Genomic DNA, 27078 nt, shown 5'->3' with positions numbered 1-27078 from the left:
TACCAAAGACATGTGGCTGAATACATTTTGGCCTAAATGTATGACTAAAATTGAGTTTATTGGATTTTTCTAATAACAAAAAGTAGAAAATATCATTTTTTTTCAAAATTTGCGGTCTTTTTACGTTTATATCGCAAAAAATAAAAATCGCAGAGGCAATCAAATACCATCAAAAGAAAGCTCTATTTGTGGGAAGAAAAGGACGCAAATTTTGTTTGGGTACAACATTGCATGACCGCGCAATTACCAGTTAAAGCAGCGCAGTGCCAAAGTGTAAAAAGACCTCTGGTCATTTACCAGCAAAATGGTCCGGTCTGAAAGTGGTTAAAGAGAAGACACTCAATTGAGACACATAATAAAAGATGGAAAAATAAGCACTTTAGAAACACTACAAGAAGGGAAGGAGTATATAGATGGCGGTACCTCCAGCTCAGACATTTTGTCTCAGCATTGCTGCAACCGTTGAGAAGTGGAGAAGACCTAAATGTCTTAGAACGGATGTGTGAAGGGAAAACACAAACAAACATTTCGCAGATATACAAGATGCTGGGAGGAATGGATGAGATGGAGGTGCCTTTCTATATAAAAAATGGGAAGAAATAGGACCACAGGGTGAGAAACAGAATATAGAAAAAATTCTGTATTTAACGCACGGGACTTCTAAAAATCTTAGTATAATAGAAATGAATTATAAAAGTTTAGTAAGGTGGTATAGGATACCAGATAAGATGATGAGATATCAAGAAAACCAATCCGGGAACTGTTGGAGGGATTGTGGACAACAGGGGAATGTGGCACGCATTTGGCGGGAATGTCCAAGGATTAGAGAGTTCTGGAGAGAAATACTTGATTTTATAAAATTAATAACAGGAACCCAGATACTAGAAAATCCTTGGACATGCCTCTTCCACGGTACAGATATCCCAATCCAAAAGTATAAAGATTCCCTCATAGGCTATCTAATAAACTCAGCAAAGAGTTTGATCCCAAAGAACTGGAAACAGGTAGAAGCACCAAAACTGAGGGAATGGCTAGAAAGAGTAGAAGACATGTGCAGAATGGAGGGATGGGCAGCAGAAGAGGAGCGCGGGAAAAAGAAGCCCGAAAGAAATGGGAACAATGGAAATTGTTTAAATTAATGCAGAAATATAGCAAGGTAATGGGGCTGTAGGAGGGGGAGGGGGGGAAATAAAGGAATTATGATCTTGTGGTGGAAAGAGAGAAGGATGTACGATGTTTGGATTTGCCTGGACGGGATAGGGGAGGACAGGGTAAGGTAATAGAAGATCCCCCACTACCCTGCCCAGGAACAGGTACCTAAAATGGAGTCCCTAAATTTTTACGATGTTTCACCCTTTATACCATGTCTAATATGTGAATTTTATATTTTGTGTAAAAATGTTAAAGAATAAAAAAAAACCTCCCTAGGGAAAACTTAACCCCTTTATTTCCCGTCTAGTGTTAACCCCTCCCCTGCCAGTGACATTTATACAGTAATCAGTGGCTATTTTTAGCTCTGATCACCGTATAAATGTCAATGGTCCCAAAAAAGTGTCAAGTGTCCGATCTGTCCACCACAATGTCACAGTCCCGCTAAAGATCACTGTCATTATTAGTAAAAAAAAAAAAAAAAAGTTAATCAAAATGCCATAAATATATCCCCTGTAGACACTATAAATTTTGCACAAACCAATCAATATACACTTATTGCTATTATTCATTTTTAAATTGCCTGGTCGTTAAGGGGGTAAATCCTTCCGGGGCTGAAGTGGTCAATAAAGTAGAAGTAAACCCTCACATATACCCAGTAAAGTGAACAGCCTCAGATGATACACACGGATGAAATAAACCTCCCTACATAGGTTTTATTGTATATCGGCTATCTTCAACTTTCTACACTGTTTAGAAAGTGGACATCATATTAGAAATGTTTGTTCCTGTTCCACCACTGACTGTGGGGAGTCTTGGTATACACTGTGTGACAGCTGATTGGAGGAAAGGCACACCCCTCCCCCCCCCCCTCCACATAGGCAGATAAATAAAGAAACAAATGCAGAGCTTTGCTGTGAATAGACCCGTTCTCTGCAAATCTATCTCTGTGCACTTACCTGGACACAAATTTCCAGCTGCTTTTATCTCCTGTTGTCAGACAGAGCCAATACGCAGCAGAAAGACACGGGACTCAGCTTTAGATGAGAGAAAAGATATGTGCCTAGGTCAGACTTTATTAATGGAGTTTATATCCACTTTAAAATAAAAGTGGAGTGGTTCTTTGATATTGTCTTTTGCTTGGTATAAACAGTAATCCTCGGTATTTTTTTTCATCATTTATTTTTATATTTGATCACTTTTAGGAAAAGTTGGTTTCACATATAACTTTTATATCTTTGTGCTATATGGTAACTAATTGTGCTTGCTTATAGTGTTTCTAAACCCGCAACAGTAAAATTAGTCTGTATATGCAGTAAAGCATGCTTGTTCTACTCACTGCAGCACCTAAGGGGTTACTGTTTGAGCCTGTCTTCTTTGATCCTCACCTTCTTTCACAATCCCCAAACATCTCGTGATAGAACAGAGCCTTAGGGCCACTTTGCACATGTTCAATTTGGTGTATATTGCTAAAGAGGTTTGTTTTTTTGGGGAGGGTGCATGTGATCAGCAGGGTGAATCGGAACTGTCTAAACAAGAGGTCAGGGGTCATAGGACATCATGGGAGAATGAAAACTCCTCTTGCAAACTTTAACCAGACACTGGTAGAAGTCTCAAGATTGCTATATACTGCAAATGAGGAAAGGTATTTAGCAATTTTATATTTACTAAAACTATTGCATTTCCATGTTCTGTGTACCGTGGGAGACCAGATATAGCGAATGTAGGGTCCTGGTTTTAGTAACACTTAACACACTTTAAGGCTGGGGTTCACACTGTCTTCAGATGCGGCTCACAGCAGGGGTCTGGCGCGCCCCTGTTTTCCGTTTCAGGGATGCACAGTTTATAGCAGTCCATTTCAGATCTTGCCAGATGCACAGGACCCCTCTGCAATGCACTCCACGGCTGCCCCGGAGATGTGTGAACAAGCTCCATTGAGAGCCTCTCAGTCTCCTGTCATGGGAATTTGATGCCGGGAAACCTGCACCCAATTCGTATCAACGTGAACCCAGCCTTAAGAAGATGAGGATTTAATTTGGTAACGGATAACTTATAGGCATAGTTTCAAATTTACAAAAGACATATGGAAAAATTAAAGGGGAATATTTTTTTCACACATATAAAGTAGTGTAGATATTTTCTCACATTGTAATACAATCCTGCAATTACATGAACACGTTTTATGTTATGGAATGTTATTGCGCTTTTGACGGTCTTCTTTTTTTCCTTACTTGCTTTTGCTTTTCTTTTATTTGTGCTGTACCTAAAAACCCAGGGAATATTACCATAAAATAAACATATTTGTCCCTTTTGGTCTGTTGACTGTACCATCAAAAGCATTTTGTTATGTCTGTTTATTAAGCGCAATGAAATGCCTTCTGGTCTTTTTAACCTCTTGAGATCCGCGCTATAGCCGAATGACGGCTACAGCGCGGACCTGCTTTGCCGGGACTACGTCTATTGACGTCTTCCCGTGCATGAGCGGCCTGCGCGCCCCCTGAAGGGCGTGCGCGATGTGATCGGCGAGTCAATGAGACTCGACTGATCACCGATCCGAGCAAGGGGTCGATCCCGACCCCTTACCACGTGATCAGCTGTCAGCCAATGACAGCTGATCATGTGCCAAAACAGAGCCGGTAATCGGCTATTTTTCCTCCTCGCGCTGTCAGCGAAAAAAAAGCCGTTCACCGGCGGCCGTGATCGGGACATAAGTCCCGATCACGGCCAGTGTATCAGGACCCACCTGCCCCCTGCCAGTAACCCCCAGAGCCTTAATAAAGTGCCACCCAGCAGTGCCCCCATCAGTGCCCATAATGCCACCCAGCAGTGCCATAATCAGTGCCCGCAGTGCCATACATCAGTACCCACAGTGCCATACATCAGTACCCACAGTGCCACCTATCGGTGCCCACAATCTGCCTCAACAACATTGCTGCACCTCAGTGCCACATATCCGTGCCCATCAGTGCCGCCCATCAGTGCCCAGCAGAGCCACCTATCAGTGCCCCTCAGTCCCATCTATCAGTGGTACCTATCAGTGCCCCTTAGTGCCACCCATCCGTGCCACCCATCAGTGCCGCCTTATCTGTGCCCATCAGTGCCGCCTTATCTGTGCCCATCAGTGCCGCCTTATCTGTGCCCATCAGTACTGCCTTATCTGTGCCTATCGGTGCCACCTTATCTGTGCCTATTAGTGTCGCCTTAACTGTGCCTATTAGTGCCCACCAGTGCCGCCCATCAGTGCCCACCAGTGCCGCCCATCAGTGCCCACCAGTGTCGCCTCATCAGCGCATTTCAATGAAGGAGAAAAATTACCTGTTTGCAAAATTTTAGAACAAACTATTATACATGATTTTTTTTTTGCATCTTTTTTTGCATCTTTTTTTGTTTGTTTAGCAAAAAATACAACTCCCAGCTGTAATTAAATACCACCAAAAGAAAGCTCTATTTGTGGGGAAAAAAATGATAAAAATTTCATTTGGGTTCAGTGTTGTATGCCCGCGCAATTGTCATCAGCGCTGAAAGCTGAAAATTGGTCTGGGACTGAGGGGGGTTTAAGTGCCCAGTAAGCAAGTGACTAGAAAAGAAAACTGGTCTTTGTTTTTTTTTTTTCAGCTGATATCTTCCTGTGCTGTCTGCCTTGCAGCCTTGTTAGTTTTCATTTCTCAGTGAGGGCTACTGAGGACTTTTTTTTTTTTTTTTTGAAAATGCTTTTTATTAGGCCTCTTTCACACTGCAGCATGTCCTGTGCTCTTCCCGCCAAACATCCTTACTGATATCCTGTGGGCAATCCTTTATTCTGTTAGTCTGTTTGCTCTCCCAAGGACACTGAAAGCTCCCTGCTGCTCTGGTCTCCAGATCAAGGGGCCTGTAGTGACTGATGGGAATGGCTAGGCAGCTGAAAGATCTCCGGCCTACAGACCTCATCAGAGAAGATGGCACCGGCTCACAGAAAACAGCCAAGGAGAAATAGAGAAGCGGCGCGCAAGCTTTTCTCTAAAGCCCTGCCTAAAGATGATCTCTTTCCTCAGCACTGGAGTATCTGATGGAGTCACCAGCATCAGAGGATCCTGAACCGACCCTCTGACATATTCTTTGTGATGACTAATTGTAACATGTCTCTTACTGATCTCACAAATGAAGTTAAAGGGGTGAAAACCGAGATTACGTTTATCAGACAGGACATGCAAAAGCTTAATAAGAGGACCTCCCCTTTAGAAGGGAGTGTCAGCTCCATTGAGGAGGACTTGACACCCATGAAGCGTGATCTCAGTTATAATGTCCATCTTGCTTCACAGCATGCAGCCAGGCTGAATGACCTGGAGAACAGACTGAGGCCCAACAATGTGCGAGCCATTGGTATACCAGAAAAAGCTAAAGGAAAAAAACTGATCTTCTTTATTGAATAATGGCTCACAACTGTATTTGGCACTGATGCATGCCCATTACCACCAGGGGCAGCTCCTTGTCCATTTCTGTTAAAAACTTTTTTAAATTCCAAGGACCGGGATGTCCTCCTCTCCAATGCCTGCAACATGGCAGGGTCTCTAGTCATCAACAACACTAAAATATCACTCTTCCCTGATTTCTCTGAGGAGTCACAAAAACAGAGCGAAATTCACTGATGCGAAACAATGCCTTAGATCTCCGGAATTACAATATGCAATGCTGTACTGTGCTGGGGGGGGTGCATTTCTTTGACAAACTCAGCATGGCTGCACAGTGGCTAGATAGCGAAGAAAGATCCCTATGAGCCTTGCAGGAGCGAAGACCGGCACCTACCTGAATACACCAGTTATGTGGGTTCTTATAGCAGCACTCAAAATCAGCCCAGCAGTATCCTTAGTTAAAGCATTGCACTGTTGCCAAGTTAGTATTGTTCCTATTACCTTATCCGCTGCAGAGAAGCTCTGCTGTAGGGACTTATTACCCTCCTGTTGAGCCTCAACTGTTGCCCTTCACATGGTCCTATGTGGACTGACTGCTTTTTTTTTGTTATACTCTCTGGGAGCCCGGTTGGCCCAAGACTGTTTGTTTGTTTTTTTGTTTTTTTCTGTTAAATGGCCCAACATTCCTATTGACCAGTCCGTGCATTCTAGATTGTTGCTAACAGGGTGCTAAACTAATCTGTACTTGTTCTATCCCTGTGGTTCCTGTCACTGGCCAAACAGAGTTTTTGGTTTGCTTTCCCTATGGCTCTTTTACACATTGGGTATATAAGACAATGCTTGCTTTTGCTAGGGCTATTGATGTTACATTTGTGGGACCATGGTTAAAAATCTGAGTTTTTGTCCTAGAATGTCAGAGGACTAAATAATACAATTAAACGCTTGGCGGTTGTTCCTACTATTAAACATAGGGATGCCTCCGTAATATGTTTATAAGAGACTCTGTCCATGCTGACAGACGCCTAAATTTCCACAGTGGCAGTTTAGCCATCAATTTCATGATATACACTGCAGATCCAGAAGAGCGATATGTTCTTTTGCTATGCTTTTTATATGGTTTAAGTTGTATTATAGCGGGCATATACATTCCTCCAGCATTCTCACCGAGACCCTAAAAACCCTAGCGGGCTATATGACCCCTTTTCCTAGGTGCCACTGCTTGCAGTGGGTGATTTCAACAACTATCTAGACCATGATAAATATAAACTAACTGGTGTGACAACCAGCACACGCTCCATACGTGGGGGTCCGATTGGATGTGCCAGCCTGTTGGGGGCACTAGGCTTGATGAATGGGTGGAGGATGTGATATCCAAAATGTGCAACACTATTTGTGCTGCTCTGCCTCTTCCGGGGGGATTGTCCTGGATAGATCTGAGTCTTGAAAATAGGATGCTGCTTCCATTATTGGTCATGTCTGGGTACGAAGCCAGAAATTATCTCTGATCACTCATTTCTTGGTTGAGCTTTTAGTCCCAGCTCACCCTGGACGATCCTTTTTGGAGGCTTAACCCCTTTCAACTGTCCCTGCTCCTAGATCCAGATCCTGTGCCAGAATTATTGAACATCTTTTTTAGACAGAACATAGATGCAGATGACTTCGATGTAGTGTGGGATGCCTCTAAAGTATACCCAAGGGGACAATTTATTACCCTTATTGGGCTACTTTCACACCGAGGCGCTACATCGCTAAAAATGGCACCTGCATAGCGCCTGTAAAGAGCCTCTCCAGTGTGAAAGCAAGCCCGATGGCTTTAACACGAGCTGTGTGCTTTCAGGATGGTAAAGTCCTGCAAGCATCATCTTTTGCAGTACTTTAGAAGCGGTGTATACACCGCTCCTAAAGCGCCCCTGCCCATTGAAATCAATGTGGCGGCAAAGCACGGCGGCAAAGAGCGGCGGCGCTTTGCGAGCGCTTTTAACCCTTTTTCACCCACTTGCGGGGGGTTAAACTACGCTAAAAATAGTGCCACTTTACTGCCAATGCCCACCCGCCCTAGTGTGAAAGTAGCCTTAATCGTATTAAGTGATCCAAAATCATTGCAAAACTTTTGCACTATCAAAGGTGCAAAGAACTGAGTTGGCTTATATTGCTACTCCATCAGATGACACCAAACGTGCATGATTAGCATCGCAATCCCTGTCCCGTCAACTTGCACTACAAAAAGCTGAAATCAAACATCTTTTTTGCAGCAGTAACAGTTTAAGGAGAGTGACACTACAGGGCATATGCTGGCCATACTTACTAAGGCTCAACAGACTTCTAATCATATTCAGACCATAGTGGATTCACAGGGTAACTCGTACCAAGCAACTTCAGACTTTATTAAAATAGTTTGTGAGTTTTACGTAGATGTTTACTCCTCTAAAGTACATCCATCCCTAACAGAATTGGGCGAATTTTAGATGCATATCTTGCAATGAGGGCAGACTGTCAATAATTGCCTCATTCATGGACAAGGGGTATCTTACTAAAACCTGGGAAGGATGTCCTATCATCTGTCTCCTGATGCCACTGGATCCAATCTCGGCTCCTGTTCCAATGTGTGCCAGGGCAGTTAAAATTGTATCCTCATTCCGATACCTAGGTATACAAATCACCCCCAATCCCCTGCAGTATATTAGCTGAATCTGTTACCATTGTTTCGTAGATTTCAAACAAAATGCTTGGCCTGGTCCAAACTCCCATTGTCAGTGGTTGGCAGGGTTTACCTTAAGATGTGGGCTCCTCAGCTACTATGTGTTTCACCATCTGTCTCTCAGTTCAGAGCGTTGATATGGCGTAATAAGACATCCAGAATCAGCTTTTCTACACTCCAATTTGGGAAGGATCGGGGCGGACTTCCTGTCCCACACACAAGACAATATTACATTGCTTCCCAAATCCAACACATGGGGAGTGGAGGGACCCTCTAGATTCTGTCTGCAAGTTGGTGCCTTGGGGATCCCCTAGCTCGGCTCTGACAATTTTGGAGGCGGGTTTCTCACACTTTCTCATACACATGATCAGACTATCCAGCGGACCAGAGTCCACTGGACAATCTGCCCGTGTGTGGGCTCCGGTGGTCATTTTCTTTCCAAAAGTCCGGCGGACTTAGAAGTTTTGACTCAAAATCTGCCTGTCTGTGTGCTAGTCTGCTGGACTTTTGAAACGAACGGACTTGCCCACACACGAAGAAAAGTCTGTTCATTTTGAACACGGCTCCAGGTAGACAGGACTAGCGCTGGAAGTCGGTGTTGCTGCCTCCATCGGCGAGATTGACACCTCGCTGGCCCCGTCACCTGGTATGGACTTGAAGGGGAAGCCCTACGCCGAAAAAACGGTGTGGGGTCCCCCCCAAAGTCCATATCAGACCCTTATCTGAGCACGTAGCCTGGCCGGACAGGAAAGGGGGTGGCGACAAGCGAGCGCCCCCTCTCTGAGCTGTACCAGGCCGCGTGCCCTCAACATGGGGGGGTGCTTTGGGGAAAGGGGCCCTGCGGCCCCCCACCCCAAAGCACCTTGTCCCCATGTTGATAAGGACAAGGGCCTCTTCCCGACAACCCTGGCCGTTGGTTGTCGGGGTCTGCGGGCGGGGGGCTTATAGAAATCTGGGAGCCCCCTTTAATAAGGGAAAAAATCTTTGGAAAACAGCGCTGTCCAGAAAATACTCGATTAATCAAAACAAGGCCTCTGCGGACGATATTTTACTTTTCTCGTCCAACCCTCCGGCTGATTTTGATAAACTTCGTGACCTATTCGCGGCGTATCGCCTATGCTCGGGATTTAGAATCAATTTTGATAAGAGTGAGGTCCTCTCCTTAAATCCACGAAAAGCCATGTCCTGGCAATCATCTTCACCCTTTGCAATGACACGACACCATATCACTTACCTGGGGGTGCGCATAGGTCGGGAACCCTCTTCTCTTTATACCCTCAATTACCCACCCTTGATTGCTAAGATTGTGCAGGAGTTGGAAGCTTGGGCAGGCCTGCCGTTATCACTCTTTGGAAGATGTCATCTCTTCAAGATGGTCTCCTTTGCGAGGCTACTCTACCCGATGCAAACCATCCCACTTCTTCTTAAACACTCTGATGTGCAGAAGATACACAGAGCCCTGTCCATTTTTCTCTGGGCCAATAAGAAACCTCGCATTGCCCTTCAGAAACTATGCCTTCCGAAGCCTGACGGGGGTGCAGGCCTGCCCAATCTCCGTTTCTATAATCTCTCGTGCCTATTGAGACAGGGCCTTGACTGGATAGCGGGTAAATCAAGATACTCCAATCATAACCTTGAGAAGGCGTTGGTACATCCATACACGCTTTCTGCAGTTCTTCATTACAACATTCACGCTCTACCGATTCATCTTAAGTACAACATCCTTATTCGGGACACAGTGGTGGCTTGGAGGGAAATTAGGAGACTCTTAGGATTACCTGCTAACATTTCCACTCATCTACCCATCCAAGGCAACCCTATGTTTCCACCCTCTACCATTCACTCGGCCTTTGATCACTGGGGGAAACGGGGTCTACTCAAAGTGGCCTCCCTATACGAGCCTGGGCGTGGAACACTCAAATCCTTCCAAACCCTGTCTCAGGAATTCTCACTCCCTTCTTACCATGTGTTTCATCACCACCAACTATTGAGTTACCTGAAAACGATAGGAGGATTACGCCTGGATTGCCTCCGCAAGTCGCAACTGGATGCTGTGCTTCAACAAGGTGATTACTCCATCTCTACCCTCTACTCCCACCTAATCAGCTACCAGGCGGACAAGTACCACATTGCCCCTTTTAAGCAATGGGCCTCTATATTCAATGACGTGAACTTACCGGAAAGAATCCTGCAAGGATACAGACTTGTTCACAAACTTGTTATCTCGGAGAAATGGAGGGAAACTCAATTTAAGATCACCCATAGAGCTTGCTACCCCTTCCGCACCAACACTGAGGATCCCTCGCAAGCCAAATGTCCATGGTGCTCCATGGAGCGCCCCACCCTACTGCACCGTTTCTGGGACTGCTCCTCAATATCGACATTTTGGGACTCAGTCCTGGACTATATCCTGCACATTACCAAGACACCTGTACCTAAGGACCCACTGACCTGCCTGTTCAGCTGTGACCCTCCACCCTTGTCGCTAGAGTCTCCTTGTCCGGCTACCCTTACTCATTGGACTCGCATATGCCTGTTGGCAGCTCGCAGGACTATTATGAATTGCTGGATTTCCACGACTCCACCGAGTCTAACGGGCGTTAAACAAACCCTCCTCTCGCTGTTCCACATAGAACGACTTGATGTTATCTCGTCCCACTTCGTCTCCACTCCTCGCTTCTTTGCCAGATGGAGGGATTTTATCGAGCAATCCTTTAACTCGGAGGAGATCAATTCCCTCGTTTACCCCTTTCGCTATACAAGCTGGTACCTACGCCACAATGTCGGCAACGCATTGGGGAAACTCAAGCTGACGTCCTCCCACACCAGCTCTTCTCCTTCACAGGACTCTGCTCTCTTGTTGGACCAACTACCACAGGATATATTCGACCCTGTCTCGTCTGCACCGGAGGACATGCAACCCTCTACTCCTCCCTCTGCATCTCCATAACCCTTCCTGGACTCATGTTTCTGCTTGTACTAGTACTAGTGCTCTTCTTCTGTCCTACATGTAGGGGTCTTGTGTTTAGCTGTTACTGTTTCTTTCTTTTTTGCTGTTGTTTTTATTCCCAGGTAGGGGTGATATGCCCGCCGAGAACCTTCTTTTTCGCTACCCTTCTTCAATGTGATTATGAGGGGGTCCTCGCCTCCCTGGGTACCGTTCCTCATCCCTTCTTCCCCCCACCCTTCCCCCCCTCTCCTCTATCTCTTCTTTCTTTTCTTCTCTTTCTCCCCCTCTTCTCTTCTTTTTTCTTTTTCCTCTTTATTAAAGACTAAACCGCATGATATCGTGACCCTTCGGGTCGTTGGGAGGCAATACTCCCCTTCTTCTGTTTTATATTCTCTCTTGTATATTTCTCTACCATGATACTGTCTTACTGGTCGACTGATATGTATTGTCAAAAACTTTTTTTTTCCAATAAAAATATGTTTAAAAAAAAAAAACAAGGCCTCAGCCAGTGAGGCAGGCTCTAAACGTGATAATGTGAATAATAACAATATAAATTCTTGCTGCAGCTCAATGTGAGATACCCACACTAAACACAAACCAAAAAATATAAAGCTGCGCTAAAACTTATAAACTACAATAATAACATTGTGACATATTAAATTCTAGTATCAAACACTAGACCGCGTATACTATCAAAAATTGTGCAAAAAATCATCAAACTTAAAACACATAAAAAGTCCAAGGGGAAGAGAAGCACAAAGGCATGAATTCAGTCCATTGAAGTGACTCTTTACAAACACCCTTCAGATGTATAGCAGGTGCGCCCAGAAAGAAAGTTTTATCCACCACCTAATTCAGTGAGGCTTACCAGCTGCCAAGATCTCTTTTTAGGGAGATCATACAAGCATGAAACAAAGCGATCGTTCCTGGCGTCTCCAACTCTTATGACTTCTTCTTAGAGCGTCTCACATTCCACCGTAATTATTAGGTAAAAGAAGAAAGAAAGGCTCCCATAGCATAATTCCGTATAAAATTTTAATCCGAACGTAATAAAAAGCAAAACAAACTCACAGATTTCCAGTTGAGTACAAGCGTAAGTAAAATCACGAGCCGGCCGGCTCTCTCCTATTAACACTGCCCGCCCTTCCTGGTCAACGGGGAATGGCGGTGACGTCAGCACGCCGCTCACCCTACGTCGTTTAGTCAAAAATGACTTCTTCCTGGGGTACGGGCGGCGCGCTGATCCACCGCCTTAAATACTCACTGGCAAAAGAATGTAACCGCCCACTTCCGAGCTCCTTGTTGTCCCTTTTGTTACAACTTTTTCTACCCAACATTATCTAGTCAAAAAGATGTTGCGTAAACATTGGCATCTGTTGTCTAATGATAGTCATCCGTACCTTTCTTCCAGCCAAACCAGAGATTATCTTTAGAGGGGTCCCCTCCCTGAGACATAGGATAGCTCCTAATGTAATAGATCCTCCTACTAAGAATGTTTCCTTTTTTCAACATATAACAGGATACCATCAATGTCGACGGTGTCAGATCTGTACATTGAACAAAAGCAAAAAGAGAAAAACTGAAACTTTTGTCTCTACTAGTACTCAGAGGGAGCATAAAATCGAACCTTTAATAACGTGTAGCTCTAAGGGCGTTGTATACCTTTTGCAATGCCCTTGTGGGCTTCAATACATAGGGAGAACCAAGCGAGCTATGCAAGTTCGCTTAGGAGAGCACGTCACAAACATTAAAAATGGGTATAAATTCCACTCTGTATCCAAACACTATGACTTATATCATGGCCGTAATCCAGCAAACACTTTGTTTCTAGGTATCGAGAAGTTTAGTGCGCACTGGAGGGGTAGTTCCCTGGTGCGCTATTTGTCTAGACTAGAAATGACGTGGATACATAAAACACGGTGTTATACACCCCATGGTCTTAATGTGGATGTTGACGTGAATGCCTTTATAGACAATGGCTAGATCACTCTAATGTGAACCACTTCCGAATTCCTGGGTTGGGTCCTTATTTCTAGTCTTGATACGATTTAGAGAAGAGGATTTTTCGATTTTTTTCGATTCTTTCGGTTCTTTTTGATAAATCACTATGGGCGCTTATTTTGAATTATATTAATAAATTTTTGGCCTTGCGGGATCACATCCATCTAACCGACATCATCCCCCGTAAGGAGATGTGATGGGCATATCCCGTTTTAGTACTGACCAGTAGGGCCTGGTAGTGTTTTTGGCCACCCTTATCAGTATTTTAGGCCACCCAGGGAAGGTATTTTACCTTTTGGGGTGGGTGATGGGGAGTGCCTGAATAATCTCTTTTATTGGTATAGGGGGACTGCATTGAACCCCCGATATTCCTTAAGGGTTAAGTATAGATCAAGGGTATGATATGAGCTGGTATGAGGTAGTATCAACATTTTACTATCCTTTTTTAAATTTACCCTAGCTGGTTGGCGACCCATGTTAATGCATGGGATAGTGATCCCCTTTGTGGGACTGGGTCAACTAAGCTCCCTTGGGGGTGTTTTGATATATTTGGCATATTTTAGCATATCATTTTTCCAATGGTCCTTTGCATATAAGGCTTAATTGGAATAATGCTCTGTATATGAGAATGTTCCTTTTCTTCTGATTTCTATTTATTTTTACGAATTTTTATATTCATGAAACGGTCTGATGATTTGTTAGTCACGTGTCTCTTGCCCACAGGAAAGAGCGGGGTCGGGGGGTGAGTATGGGTCCTCCCATTCCTTGGTTGCATATATCTTAATCGAGCGATCGGATATGGGGGAAATGCCTCGGTCCGATCGTGCCCTCCTGATGGGGTAACTAGGGGACATAGTTGAACTAGTTGATATGAACCCATTTGGGAAACTGTTCGTTTTTGATTCCCTAGAGTGGTTTTATATTTTTTATTATTTAAAGATTAGGGCGAACGATCATTTTTGCCCTTTTTTTAAATGGCTGATTAGGAGCTGTAGCCAGGAGCTCGGAAGTGGGCGGTTACGTTCTTTTGCCAGTGAGTATTTAAGGCGGTGGATCAGTGTGCCGCCCGTACCCCAGGAAGAAGTCATTTTTGACGAAACGACGTAGGGTGAGCGGCGTGCTGACGTCACCGCCATTCCCCGTTGACCAGGAAGGGCGGGCAGTGTTAATAGGAGAGAGCCGGCCGGCTCGTGATTTTACTTACGCTTGTACTCAACTGGAAATCTGTGAGTTTGTTTTGCTTTTTATTACGTTCGGATTAAAATTTTATACGGAATTATGCTATGGTAGCCTTTCTTTCTTCTTTTACCTAATAATTACGGTGGAATGTGAGACGCTCTAAGAAGGAGTCATAAGAGTTGGAGACGCCAGCAGAACCCATTGGAGAGACCAGGAACGATCGCTTTGTTTCATGCTTGTATGATCTCCCTAAAAAGAGATCTTGGCAGCTGGTAAGCCTCACTGAATTAGGTGGTGGATAAAACTTTAATAAGGGGCCCCCCAGATACCTGCCCCCCACCCTATGTGAATGAGTATGGGGTACAATGTACCCCTATCCATTCACCTGGTGAAAAAAGTGTAAATTAAAAAAAACTTGTAAAAAGTTTTTTAAATAATTTATTAGACAGCTCCGGTGTTCTTCCGTCTTGGGGGGTCTTCTCGCTGGACTCCTCTGCCACCCTCTGCTCTTTTACTAGTGGAGGAGCCTGGCTTTCTTCTTCACTGTCGCTGCCGTCTGGGGGTCTTCTTCCGACTTCGGGGTCTTGTCCCGCTCTTTGGGGGTCTTGTCTCCCTCTTCGGTTCTTCTGCCGGGCCTCCGCTTTATTCTTCCAGCTCTTTTACTAGCATTGGCCCGGTCTTCTATCGCTGTCACCTGTTAAATACCTTGTGGTCATATGTTAGATGTACTCTGGGTATTCAGGGAAGCTGTCCTTACACACTCGTATGACGTAAATACAAATTTCCAGAAATACTAAAACTACAGGGCTTTCAGTATTGGGAAAAAGCTGGAATTGTATATATGGTACAATTTTATATTCTGGTTCCGTAATTAAGTCCTTTTTGGAATTAAAAAGAGAGTTTGCCCTTCCTTGCACCCACTTCTATATCTATCTACAACTTGGGCACGCAGTTCAGGTACGCAATATTATACTCGCCCCTACTAGGCACCTCGTAATGCATGGCATCCTATTAGAGAAAAATAAGAGGAATGACCTCTAGAGGATATTATTTTTTAATTCAATCCACACACGATGCCTCTAAACTCCCATGTATAGAGGGATTGGAAAAGGACTTGGGAGCTATAGCTGGGGATATATGGGATGCATGTCTAACCTCTGCCCCATTGGTGTCAGTTTCGGCTTCTCAAAAATGTTCCCACACTTAACTACTGCATAGGGCGTACAGAACACCAGTACAGCTTCATAGATGGGGTAACAGGAGCTTGGCACTATGTCCAAAATGTGAGAGAGATAATGGGGATTGGACACGCATGTTCTGGCGATGCCCCAAATTATTCAGATATTGGTCTTGTATTACCACAATCTCGCAGGTGTTTCAGTTCCACCTCCCCACACAATCCCATAGTATTTGCCCACGCCACAGGAACATTTGGCAGGGATAAGTCTACTTTTTATTGCTTGTCGAAAAAAAAATACCTTTTGGAAGCCGCAACTCTGCTGTACACCAATTATACAGAAAAAAGAAAATGAGAAAAATGGTGAATTACGCTAGCCTACAAAATTAGTATAAATGTGCAAATAAACCACAAATGTTATCTTTTGCTTGTGCAGCCAACATAATCTGATTACACCAATCACATAAATGTCTCAAGACCGGGTGACCTAAACCCCTCACCTTGTGTTATACCCAACCCTACCTCCACATATAATAATTATAATTGAAATGAATACCTCATATAGAGGAACAAATTAAACCAAAAAATTTAAATAAAATAAAACCATTGATTATCACGAGTGAAATGATTATAGTCCACAAAATTTATATATGAATAAAGTTCAGAAAAAAAAAAAAAAAAATATATATATATATATATATATATATATATATATCTCCAACGTAAATTGCCAACCACCCGTGATAAGAGTGAAAACACACTAAGATCCAATTGACATTCTTCAAATGTGCGAGCCGTGTTATATCCACCACCACCTATATAGATTGGCTCCTTACCAGAAGAACATGACCCCCCATAACAGAGGGTCACAAAAGGTGTAAACACGATATGCAGGCTCTCATGCCGTCAGACCATCCCTCTGATCTTATGACTTCCACAGCGTAGTATTAGCTTAGTCCTTTCCAACTTCTCTCCTCCCGTACAGAGCTCTCCGATCAGTACAATGGCACATAACATATAGGAAGGCTCCAAATAGTGTAAAACCTTTACTTTAATCGTATAAATATTAAATATAAAATGCACTTACAAACATTGGATTACATCAGGCCTTAAGTAGTGTGTGCCTAGTGTGGGTCGATTAAAAGCCCATTACTGGATATCACTACCATTACTCAGCTACCCACTAGGAGTCAGTGGATTGAACAAGTTAATAAAATGCTAATAAGAGAAAAACTCCCATACCAGCACAGGAATGTACCTAACAAATTCTATAAAATGTTGGCAGCCTTGGCTTAGTTCACCGGGTCTGACACCCCATCAGCTGAGCAGGGACATGCTTTTGTAGGGGATTTAATAGGTCTGATTAAGTTCTGGCAATGTGTACCTTGGCTGGTAACACCTAGTCGGTTAAGACCCCTTTCACACTGGGTCGTTTTGCAGAGGATATTGCGCTAAAAATAGTGCCTGCAAACCAACCTTAAACAGCCGCTGCTGTCTCTCCACTGTGAAAGCCCCGCGGGCTTTCACCCTGGAGTGGTGCACTAGCAGGATGGTAAAAAAAAGTCCTGCTAGCAGCATCTTCAGAGTGGTGTGTACACCACTTCTGCTCATTGAAATCAATGGGGCAGCACGGCTATACCGCCGGCAAAGCGCTGCTGCAGCAGTGCTTTGCTGTGATTGTAACCCTTTCACGGCCGCTAGCAGGAGGGTAAACCTCCTCCCCCCCTCTAGCGGCCGAATACAGATAGTAAATCTGCGCTAAAAATAGCGCAGTTTTACCGCCAATGCCACTCCTGCCCCAGTGTGAAAGGGGCCTTATGGTCATTAACATTTGGGTCACAATTATTAGGCCTTGTTTTATGGCTTTTTGATCTTCCTTTTTCTTTTTCTAATTGTGGTGTTCTCACTTTTTATTCCAGGTTATAAAGCCCCACTATCTATAATGAATGTACTTAACAGTACTACTGTATGTCTCTGCTTTACTTACTGTGGTGTAAATTTCAATCTTGTATGCAATATACTTTAGTAAATGGATATACATGTTACAATGTTTTCAAATGGCTGTTTATTATTACTTTTAATAAACCTTTTTTTCTGATAAAAAAAAAAAATGCTTCGTACAGTTTATTTTTTTTATTTTTTACTACAGCCCATGAATTGGAATGTGCCTATGCGCACAGTTGTGTAAACAAGCACCGTGCAATGTTTCAGTTCAGCAAAAAATAGAAAACTCTGCTTTTTTGGTCGGTAATTTACGCTTCATGTGCACAAATGCATGCAAATGCCAATTTACATATTGTGCAGAATGAGAATAAGTTGTTTGTGGGAAAATGCACGAGTGCACGCCAAAAAATTCGTGAATGCATATACGTGAAAATGCCCATAAATACGTGCAAACACCTACAAAAAAAAGTCTGAAAAAGTAGATGCTCAAACAAGAGTATCATGTGCAAGAGGCCTTTAAGTTTTTTTCAATTTAAACAAGTAAAACAGTCATATGTTCCCCACAGTATGCAGAGGTGACTGCTCCACTGAAAGGTGCCAGTGTGCCATATAAAAATCAAAAAAAGGTTTGCAACTCAAGTAAATTTACAATCTGAATAACTCCATCTTATATTGTTTACATTAATATCAAAGCTGTCATACATGGCATTACAAAAACTCCCAGTAATAACATCATTGGCATGACTAATCTTGATATAGAATAGCCTAATCAGAACTCGCACAAAAACTATAACTAAGGTTAGTGTCTCTGCATGTACTATCTGTCACTCCAGTGTATAAGTAAAGTTAAGTCCAATACCTGGGTTCATGTTATACCACACAGCTCAATTACCATTGGCGTGCTCAGGGTACCACACTGTTTAGCACTGTAATGAGATGTACATAATCAAGGAGGCTGGTGCTAACAAAGGTACGGGTAACCATGGATCCCACAATTTATTAACTGTTGAGGACTACCTCTGCCTTGGAAAAAATATTGTTTTCTCAGTAGAAGGGTGTTAACATTAGTGTGTCAATCCTCAAGGGTAGAAGCATAAGTTTTTCAGGCCATCAAAAAAAATAGCCAAGAACACGTGCTAAGGGGTCAAGGGCAATCAGTGTACAAAATACTTTATTAACAATGTATGTTACCACTCACCAGTATCTAACTAGCTTGGTGCAATTCCATTACCTCATTCATAACTAAATAAATTAAAATCCATTCCTATTCTTTTTTTGTTCTCTCCCCTTTTCTGTTTTAGCAAGCCATTTTTTTCACTCAGTGGTATTTTATTCTTGTTACCATGGTAACAATCTTCATCTTGTAGTTGGGTTATCACAGATCACTCATAAAATAAAAAATCAGTTAAATTGGGTTTATTGTTTGCTGTAAAAATAGCAGCCTTTGCATTTTAAATGCATTTTGTTAAACTAAAGCATGTCTAAACCCAGTAACAAATATGTACATTGCAGTTTACCAGCCCTTAGATATGGTGACTGCTTTGGTTTTCTTCATTTTTGGCTTTTTTTTCTTTAATCCTGTCAGTAACACACTACCTGTCCAAGGGTGAAAAGACTCTGGAACAGTATTGTAATCCTAGAGCCAAAATGCAGAGTACCTTTCCCTCTCCTCTTCTCCATAACCCAGGAGAAGATTTTTTTTGTAGTCCGAACACAGCCCTTTAACATTGTTTCAAGCAGTAGTGAGGCTGAAGATGTTGTCAGCTCATAACATTTCTGGCAGAAAAATCGGGTATATATTTTTCTTTGCGCTTATCGAAGAGACATAAAAACAAATTCAATTGTATATTTAATCAAAATTAGGCTAAGATAAGTTCATTATTGGGGTTTACACTTTAAGTGACCAGTATTCTATTTTACTTTGGACCCATATATTTCTAGGAGCATTGGAAGACCATTTGACCTCATTATCGGCACCTCTTTTGGTCATAAATGACAGAATCTCTCTGGACCTTGGTGAATCCTGCCTGGTTTACTTGAAAAGCACCCTAGAAGTCCCTAGGCTTTACAGACGAACCAATAAGGCAAGTATGGTTTTGTTGTGGGACAATGTTTCTTAAAAGTTAGCCTTTCAGGAGAGACAAATGGTATTTGACACTGACTGCTGGCTTGAAGGTGCAAGCTCCACGGCTGTTTTGGATTGAGGGTTTGGGACTTTAAATGAGGTAGGTCTAGCATGGTTAAAAGATGAGTCAATGTAAGAAGACATGTTTTATTCAATACATTTGAAAACATGACCTAGCAAAATAAGTACATGCATGGTAAACAAGCATATCAATCACATATTATTAACCAGATATTCATAAAAACATAGCAACTTGGAGATTACATATTGAGGTATGTTCATCATAAAAAATCGCTTGAAAAGCAACATGGTGGGTTAACTTAGGAGTGGATGAAATAAAACCATGTAAAAATAAAATGGTGCATCAAAATTGGCCCGAAGTACATTTCGTGGTTTCCTACCACATAATCTTGGGCGAATGCACTAATGTCTGTAAAAAAAAGCATAAATAAAACGATATGGTTTAATGTTACTCCCAAACATGAGGGAGACTATATTTTTAAAGGAAGGGAGATATGAATCCTTCCCACATAGTACTTGCGTGTCAATTAAGTCTAAACCATGTGAACATGAAAACTGATGGCTGCCTAAAATGTTAATCCCGGGAGCTGAGGAAGGAGCCTGCAGAAAAGCCCGTCAGCACATCAGGATTCCCAAAGAACAAATTATCAAAAAGAAAACCATTTGGGCTCCAATGCTGTAAAAATGAGTAAATCAGGTGGACTGTGAATACATGAAGGTATATAATATTGTTAAAAAGTATTGAGCAGTAACTGGAGCCCAGCACCAAGATGAAAGGGAGATACAAATGAATTGTGAGAAAAGCCATACCTTCTCAGAAGGAAAAAGTGCAGAGGATATAAGAAACATGATGAAAGCCAGCCAACGCTGTCTTCAATCAAATACTGAAAAGCATAGGCAGAAAGCCAGCCAGGTGATTACCTAATGCTGTAGCAGAGAAACATGATCCACAGACCTGTGCAGTATGCTGCTGTAGGTGGTACCAAGAGAGCTAGCTGAGTGAACAGGTGATCCTTATGTGCTCAGCATGACCAAACGGGCTCCTTCTAGCGTCACACTGGCACAGCGTTGTTGGCGTTGTTCCAAGAGAGAAGCTCAAGTTTATGTCAGCCTCCTACTGTTGAAGATAGGTGATAACATGCTTCATTCACTAAGCAGTATCTTACCGTATCTAAGTATACAGTAAGATACCGCACAGCATTTTTCAAAAAGTCTTTTTGGATTCACTAAAAAATGCTACTAAAATACTTCATGAGTTATTTTATGAAATCGTGCAGTATTTTTGTAGTGAAAGCCTGCGGTAATTTACTGCCAGCAGTAGCCAGCGTCCTTAACACTGGTTGTAATTAGATGGCTGTTGTGGAGTGGGCAGGCGATGTGTCCTTAACCAGTAACTGCCATGATTGTTAAGGAGCACAGGGGCCGCCGCATCATTTAGCGATGAATCATCAGTTGTCAGGGGGCTGACGGCTGAATGTAAAAAAAAATTGCTGGAAAAGGCGTGTGGTTCCCCCTCACCCCTCCCCAATCCATACCAGGCCCTTCAGGAACCCCCATGCCAAAATGTATAAAAAGGCCACATGCACTCAACATGGGGGGTGCTTTGGGGCTCCCACTTCCCCAAAGCACATTTATTTTCTTACATCAGGGCTAGACACTGGCACGCCCCTTAAAGTGTGAACTTCCCCCATATAACCCCTCCCATTACTGGGAGTTCTCAGTTTTTTCGCCAGTGTCTAAGGATGTGTTGTACTGAGCTCCACGGCAGTAATTCTTGATGAGAGCCAGCCATCTTGACCGGATCCATTCTGATGTCTTCGTAATGGACTAAATGAATGGTACCCAGGCCTCGTAATCCGAAACATGAGGTTTTGCTTGCGAATGCTTTGAGAGCTGGGCCCTGGGATCCAGTACTTTTTGGTAGTAAGGCCAATAAAAGTTTACTGACAGGGTCCTGTCACAGGTCCAGGATTGTGGGTCAACCTGAGTGTTCCCCGGTTCCTGAAGGTTTCCTTTAATGTCTCGGAGCCTACCATGAAGGGCGAAGATTGGGTTTTTATCTCTAATAAAACCCTGCTGCGAGGGTAAGGTAGGGGAGATTTTCTCAGGAATCTCTCCTTCTATGTATTGTCGGGTCATGTCTTTGTTACCACTGAGGGCTGTATTAAGCACTCACCATTCTGACACTGAAAACAGCACAATCTTCCACTCTCCTCTCCTCCTAAGCCAACGCAGACCCTCAGGTAAGAGAAAGGGGGGCCTGATCACTTCCTGGGCCCCCAGATTGGTGTTTTTTTCCTTATTGATGCCAGCCAGCTGCCTTATTGTTTTGGGGGGAAAAATGTTTTTGGGCAGTCCGCAGCCGCTTACTGGAGCGGATGATTTACCCCCCCCCCCCCCCTGCCATGATGCAGGGTGCTCGTGTGGGAAACTCAGCTTCTTTTTTGAAAGAGGAAGAAGGGGGGCCGTATTCTGCGTGGGGGCGTGGCTAACAGCGTCAGACGCCGGCCACACATGCAGAAAGTATTTTAAAGCCCTATGAGAGAAGCTGCTGCCTGGCGGTGGTGGGACAAAACAGTGGTTGCTGGTCAGATTTGGTGACGCAGGCATTTCCCTTTTGACAACATTGTACTGTATAGCTAGGATTAATAGCAGTTATTGTACTGTATTATAGCCTAGCAAGTGTTACATTATTTTGCTGGTAGTGCCTCTGCTTTGTGCTGTAAGCTATGAGTGGCAGAGGGACTAGGAACTCTTCTAAGGGTTTGAAGGGGTTAATGGTATACAATAAGCTAAAAACCCTTCCAAAAGAATGTCATCCTCCCCTGAGAGAAGTATACGGCTAGTCAGATAAGCCGTCAAGGGTAGAACACTTCTGTCCCTGTGTATTTCATACAAACAGGTTTTTTCTTCTACCATTTAAAAGATTATTGCTATGATGTAATCACCTCGGTGAGCAAAGTCTCACTTGTCCAGTGGATAATTCACTGATAGTTACGTAGTTAGTAAAGTTGAATAAAGACACCAGTCCATCCAGTTCAACCTGAGTGAGTGTCTACAACTGTCACTATCCCTGTACATTACACACTCACATTGGTCCCTACCCTCAAGGAGCCCACAATCCCATTCATATACTAGGGCCAATTTTGGACAGAAGCCAATTAACCTACCTGCATGTCTTTGGATTGTGGGAAGAAACCTGAGTACCCGGAGGAAGCCCACGCAGGCACAGGGAGAACATGCAAACCCCAGGCAGGTAGTGTTGTGGTTGGGATTCGAACCAGCGACCGTTCTTACTGCTAAGAGTGCTAACCACTACACCACTGTGGTGCCCGAATGTTAAAGAATCCAGCAAATTAAGGTTGGAACTTCCTTTTAAAGACCAGATGTCTTTTGCAGTTCTTGCTGCAATTGGTGTAGCTCAGTCCATTAACCCTTTAACATCTGCTCCACTATTTTGGTGGAACACATTTTAAGTCACGCTAATTCATTGAAAAATGTGGACTTTTAAGGGTTAAGGAACAGTTTGTGAGATACCTGAAATTCTGCCTGATCAGCAGGTCCATCAATGGTCTGGTGTATCTGACGCACTGTGTCTCACAGATGCTATGAAAGACTCCATCATTTAAGCCTTGTGGCTTATACTTGGACTAGTGCATTCTCGCAGAGTTCCGTGGCTGAAATATTGATCAGCCAAAGCACCATGTGAAAATTCTTAGCCAGGTTGTGTCCCTTCCTCGGGTACGGCTATTTATAGTAGATAAGTACATCCAAAAGGGTAAAGCTCTTTTTACCAGTAAAAGGAGCTTCAAACATTTCTCCTTTAACCACTTGACCACTGGGCACTTAAACACCCTTAATAACCAGACCAATTTTCAGCTTTCGGTGCTCTCACATTTTGAATGACAATTACTCAGTCATGCAACACTGTACCCTTATGACATTTTTGTCCTTTTTTTCACACAAATGGAGCTTTCTTTTGGTGGTATTTAATCACCGCTGGGTTTTTTATTTTTTGTGCTATAAAAGAAAAAATACAGAAAATTCTGTAAAAAAAATGAATTTTTCTTCGTTTCTGTTATAAAATTTAGCAGATTAGTAATTTTTTCTTCATAAATTTTGGCCAAAATTTATACTACTACATATCTTTGGTAAAAATAAGTACAAATTGGTGGATATTATTTGGTCTTTGTGAAAGTTATAGAGTCCACAAGCTATGGTGCCAATATCTGAAAATGTATCACACCTGAAGTACTGACGGCCTATTTCAATTCTTGAGACCCTAACATGCCAGAAAAGTACAAATACCCCCCAAATGACCCCTTTTTGGAAAGAAGACATTCCAAGGTATTTAGTAAGAGGCATGATGAGTTTTTTGAAGTTGTCATTTTTTCCCACAATTCTTTGCAAAATCAAGATTTTTTTTACTTTTTTTTTCCACAAAATTGTCATATTAGCAGTTTATTTCTCACACAGCATATGCATACCACAAATTACACCCCAAAACACATTCTGCTATTACTCCCGAGTATGGTGATACTACATGTGTGAGACTTTTACACAGTGTGGCCACATACAGAGGCCCAACATGCATGGAGCGCCATCAGGCGTTCTGGAGCACCCAGGACAATTCTGACATTTCTCTCCTACATGTAAAAATCATCATTTATTTGCTAGAAAATTACATCGAATCCCAAAACATTATATATGTTTTTTTAGCAAACACCCTGGAGAATACAATGGTGGTCGTTGCAACTTTTTATCTTACACGGTATTTGCGCAGCAATTTTTCGAATGCTTTTTTTTTGGAAAAAAACTGTTTTGTGCTTAAAAAAAAAAAAAAACGCAGTAAAGTTAGCCCAATTTTTGCATAATGTGAAAGATGAAGTTACACCGAGTAAATCGATACCTAACATGTCACTCTTCAAAATTGCACAGGCTCGTGGAATGGCGCCAAACGTCGCTACTTAAAAATCCCCATAGGCGACGATTAAATTTTTTTTTTTACTGGTAATATGTTTTGAGTTACAGAGGAGGTCTAGGGCTAGAATTATTGCTCTCGCTCTAATGTTCGCAGCGATACCTCACATGTGTGGTTTGAACACCGTTTTCATATGTGGGCGGGACTTACGTATGCGTTCGCTTCTGCATGCGAGCACATGGGGACAGGAGCGCTTTAAAAAAATAATAATAATTTTATTGTTCATTTTACTTTATTTATTTTAGTTTGACATTTTGTTCCCCAAAAATAAATTTTTTGATCACTTTTATTCCTATTACAAGGAATGTAAACATCCCTTGTAATAGGAATATGGCATGACAGGTCCTCTTTACAGTGAGATATGGGGTCAATAAGACCCCGCATCTCATCTCTAAGCTGGGAAGCCTTAAAAAAAGAAAAAGATTCTGGATTTGATCATATTGGCGAGTCGGTAGAAGCACCGGAGGGCGGCGGGAGGGGGGGTGTCGATGGCTGGGTATTGCAGGGTATCACCGACTATGGCTGGGTGTTGCAGAGTATTGCGTTGCAGAGCATTGCAGGATATTGGAGGGTGTTGCAGAGCATTGCAGAGTGTTGCACGGTATTGGCGGGTGTTGCAGAGCATTGCAGAGTGTTGCAGGGTATTGGTGGGTATTGGTGGGTGTTGCAGGGTATTGGTGGGTGTTGCAGGGTATTGCAGAGCGTTGCAGGGTATTGCAGAGCGTTGCAGGGTATTGCAGAGCGTTGCAGGGTATGAGTATTGCAGGGTAACGCAGAGTATTGCAGGGTAACGCGGAGTATTGCAGGGTAACGCGGAGTATTGCAGGGTAACGCGGAGTATTGCAGGGTAACGCGGAGTATTGCAGGGTAACGCGGAGTATTGCAGGGTAACGCGGAGTATTGCAGGGTAACGCGGAGTATTGCAGGGTAACGCGGAGTATTGCAGGGTAACGCGGAGTATTGCAGGGTAACGCGGAGTATTGCAGGGTAACGCGGAGTATTGCAGGGTAACGCGGAGTATTGCAGGGTAACGCGGAGTATTGCAGGGTAACGCGGAGTATTGCAGGGTAACGCAGGGTATTGCAGGGTAACGCAGGGTATTGCAGGGTAACGCAGGGTATTGCAGGGTAACGCAGGGTATTGCAGGGTAACGCAGGGTATTGCAGAGTAACGCAGGGTATTGCAGGGTAACGCAGGGTATTGCAGGGTATTGAGGGGTTAATTTTCGGTGAGCAGCGATGTGGGCACTGCAGATGCAGCCCACATCGCTGCTGACACCGATCTCTTCCCCCTCCGCTGTTCCGATCGGCTGTTCCGATCGGCTCATTTGACGGAGCGATCACGTGGTAAACGGCCGATATGAGCGGCCGTTTACCGTGATCTGTGATGCGCCGGGTCCTGTGGACCCGGCGGTCACGGATGCTCTCAGAGGTTCCCTTAGTGGAACAGGGGGTTTTTGCTCAAACCTTTTAAGGTTCCAGATCTAAACAAAGAGATGAGGCCCATTCTAGCTCTCGAAGATCTGAATCGGCACTTAAACATCCAATCCTTTAATAATTAGATCGGCTGTGTCCATCCTGCAAGGAGGGGAGTTGCATATCTCCATGTGCCAAAGTTTCCCGCTTACCAGTAATTTCTGCGATTTGAAATATGAAATTATTTTTTCAGTTGTGGCCCTGCCATTTGGCTTAGCCACAGCACCACGAGTGTTCTGAAAGATTCTGGCACCTCTTTTAGCCAGGTTAAGGGTTCAGGGCATAGCGGTCCTAGCCTATTGGAAGATCTACTTTTAATAGATCATTCATTCTCAGGTCTAAACCAGAGTCTGATCTCAGCTGTAAATATATGAAATCTCTAGGTTGGATTCTCAACCTAGGAAGATTCTCCTTAAACCCATCAAGGAGATTATGGTACTCGGGGGCTGGTTATAGATACCATACAGAAGAAGGTATTCTTACCCCAGGCGAGAATTGGTTCCATTGTAGGATTAATTCAGCCTATTAAAACAAAGGGAAAATTCCTTCATTTGACTGCAGGAGATTTTTTAGGGGAAATAGTGGCCTCCTTCAAGGCCGTCCCTTACGCACAGTCTTACTGCTTCAAGACACCATCCTGACGTTCCGGAATAAAGAAGATTCAGGCCTTGTTTTTTTTCCATTACGCTTCGCTCCCCACATAGTTCAGAGCCTAAATTGGTGGTTGTTATCCAGCAAAAGGTAAAATCTTTATCCTGGAAGGTGTTAACAGATGCCAGCCTTCTAGGCTGAGGAGCAGCCCTGGAAGAAGCTTCTGTCCAGGGGAGATGGTCCAGGTTAGAGGATCAGTTTTAGGCAGTACAGTACATCTGGCCCTAGAATCTTGTGGTCAGACTACAGGACTGTCCTGACAGGATTCAGTCTGACAGGGCCGCGGCAATGGCTTACATCGATCACCAGGGGAGGCACGAGAAGTCGTGCAGCCCAAAA

The 27078-nt window shown here is 43.4% G+C and overlaps 1 protein-coding gene across 3 annotated transcripts in view; it reads left to right on the top strand.

The window, feature by feature from the left end:
- COG2 (component of oligomeric golgi complex 2) overlaps positions 1-27078 on the top strand; it is a 442013-nt gene that overhangs the window by 347866 nt on the left and 67069 nt on the right. For all 3 annotated transcript variants that reach the window (XM_077486570.1, XM_077486569.1, XM_077486571.1), the window contains one exon: positions 19428-19570. In XM_077486570.1, coding sequence (XP_077342696.1) covers positions 19428-19570 — 143 coding nt within the window. The remainder of the gene's footprint in view (positions 1-19427; positions 19571-27078) is intronic.

The sequence above is a fragment of the Lithobates pipiens genome, unplaced genomic scaffold, assembly GCF_037356315.1.
Source record: "Lithobates pipiens isolate NorthernLeopardFrog02 unplaced genomic scaffold, aLitPip1_a1.2 Scaffold_18, whole genome shotgun sequence".
NCBI lineage: Eukaryota > Metazoa > Chordata > Amphibia > Anura > Ranidae > Lithobates > Lithobates pipiens.
Note: the sequence above shows the minus strand (reverse complement) of the source record. Positions and strands in the feature narration are given on the sequence as shown.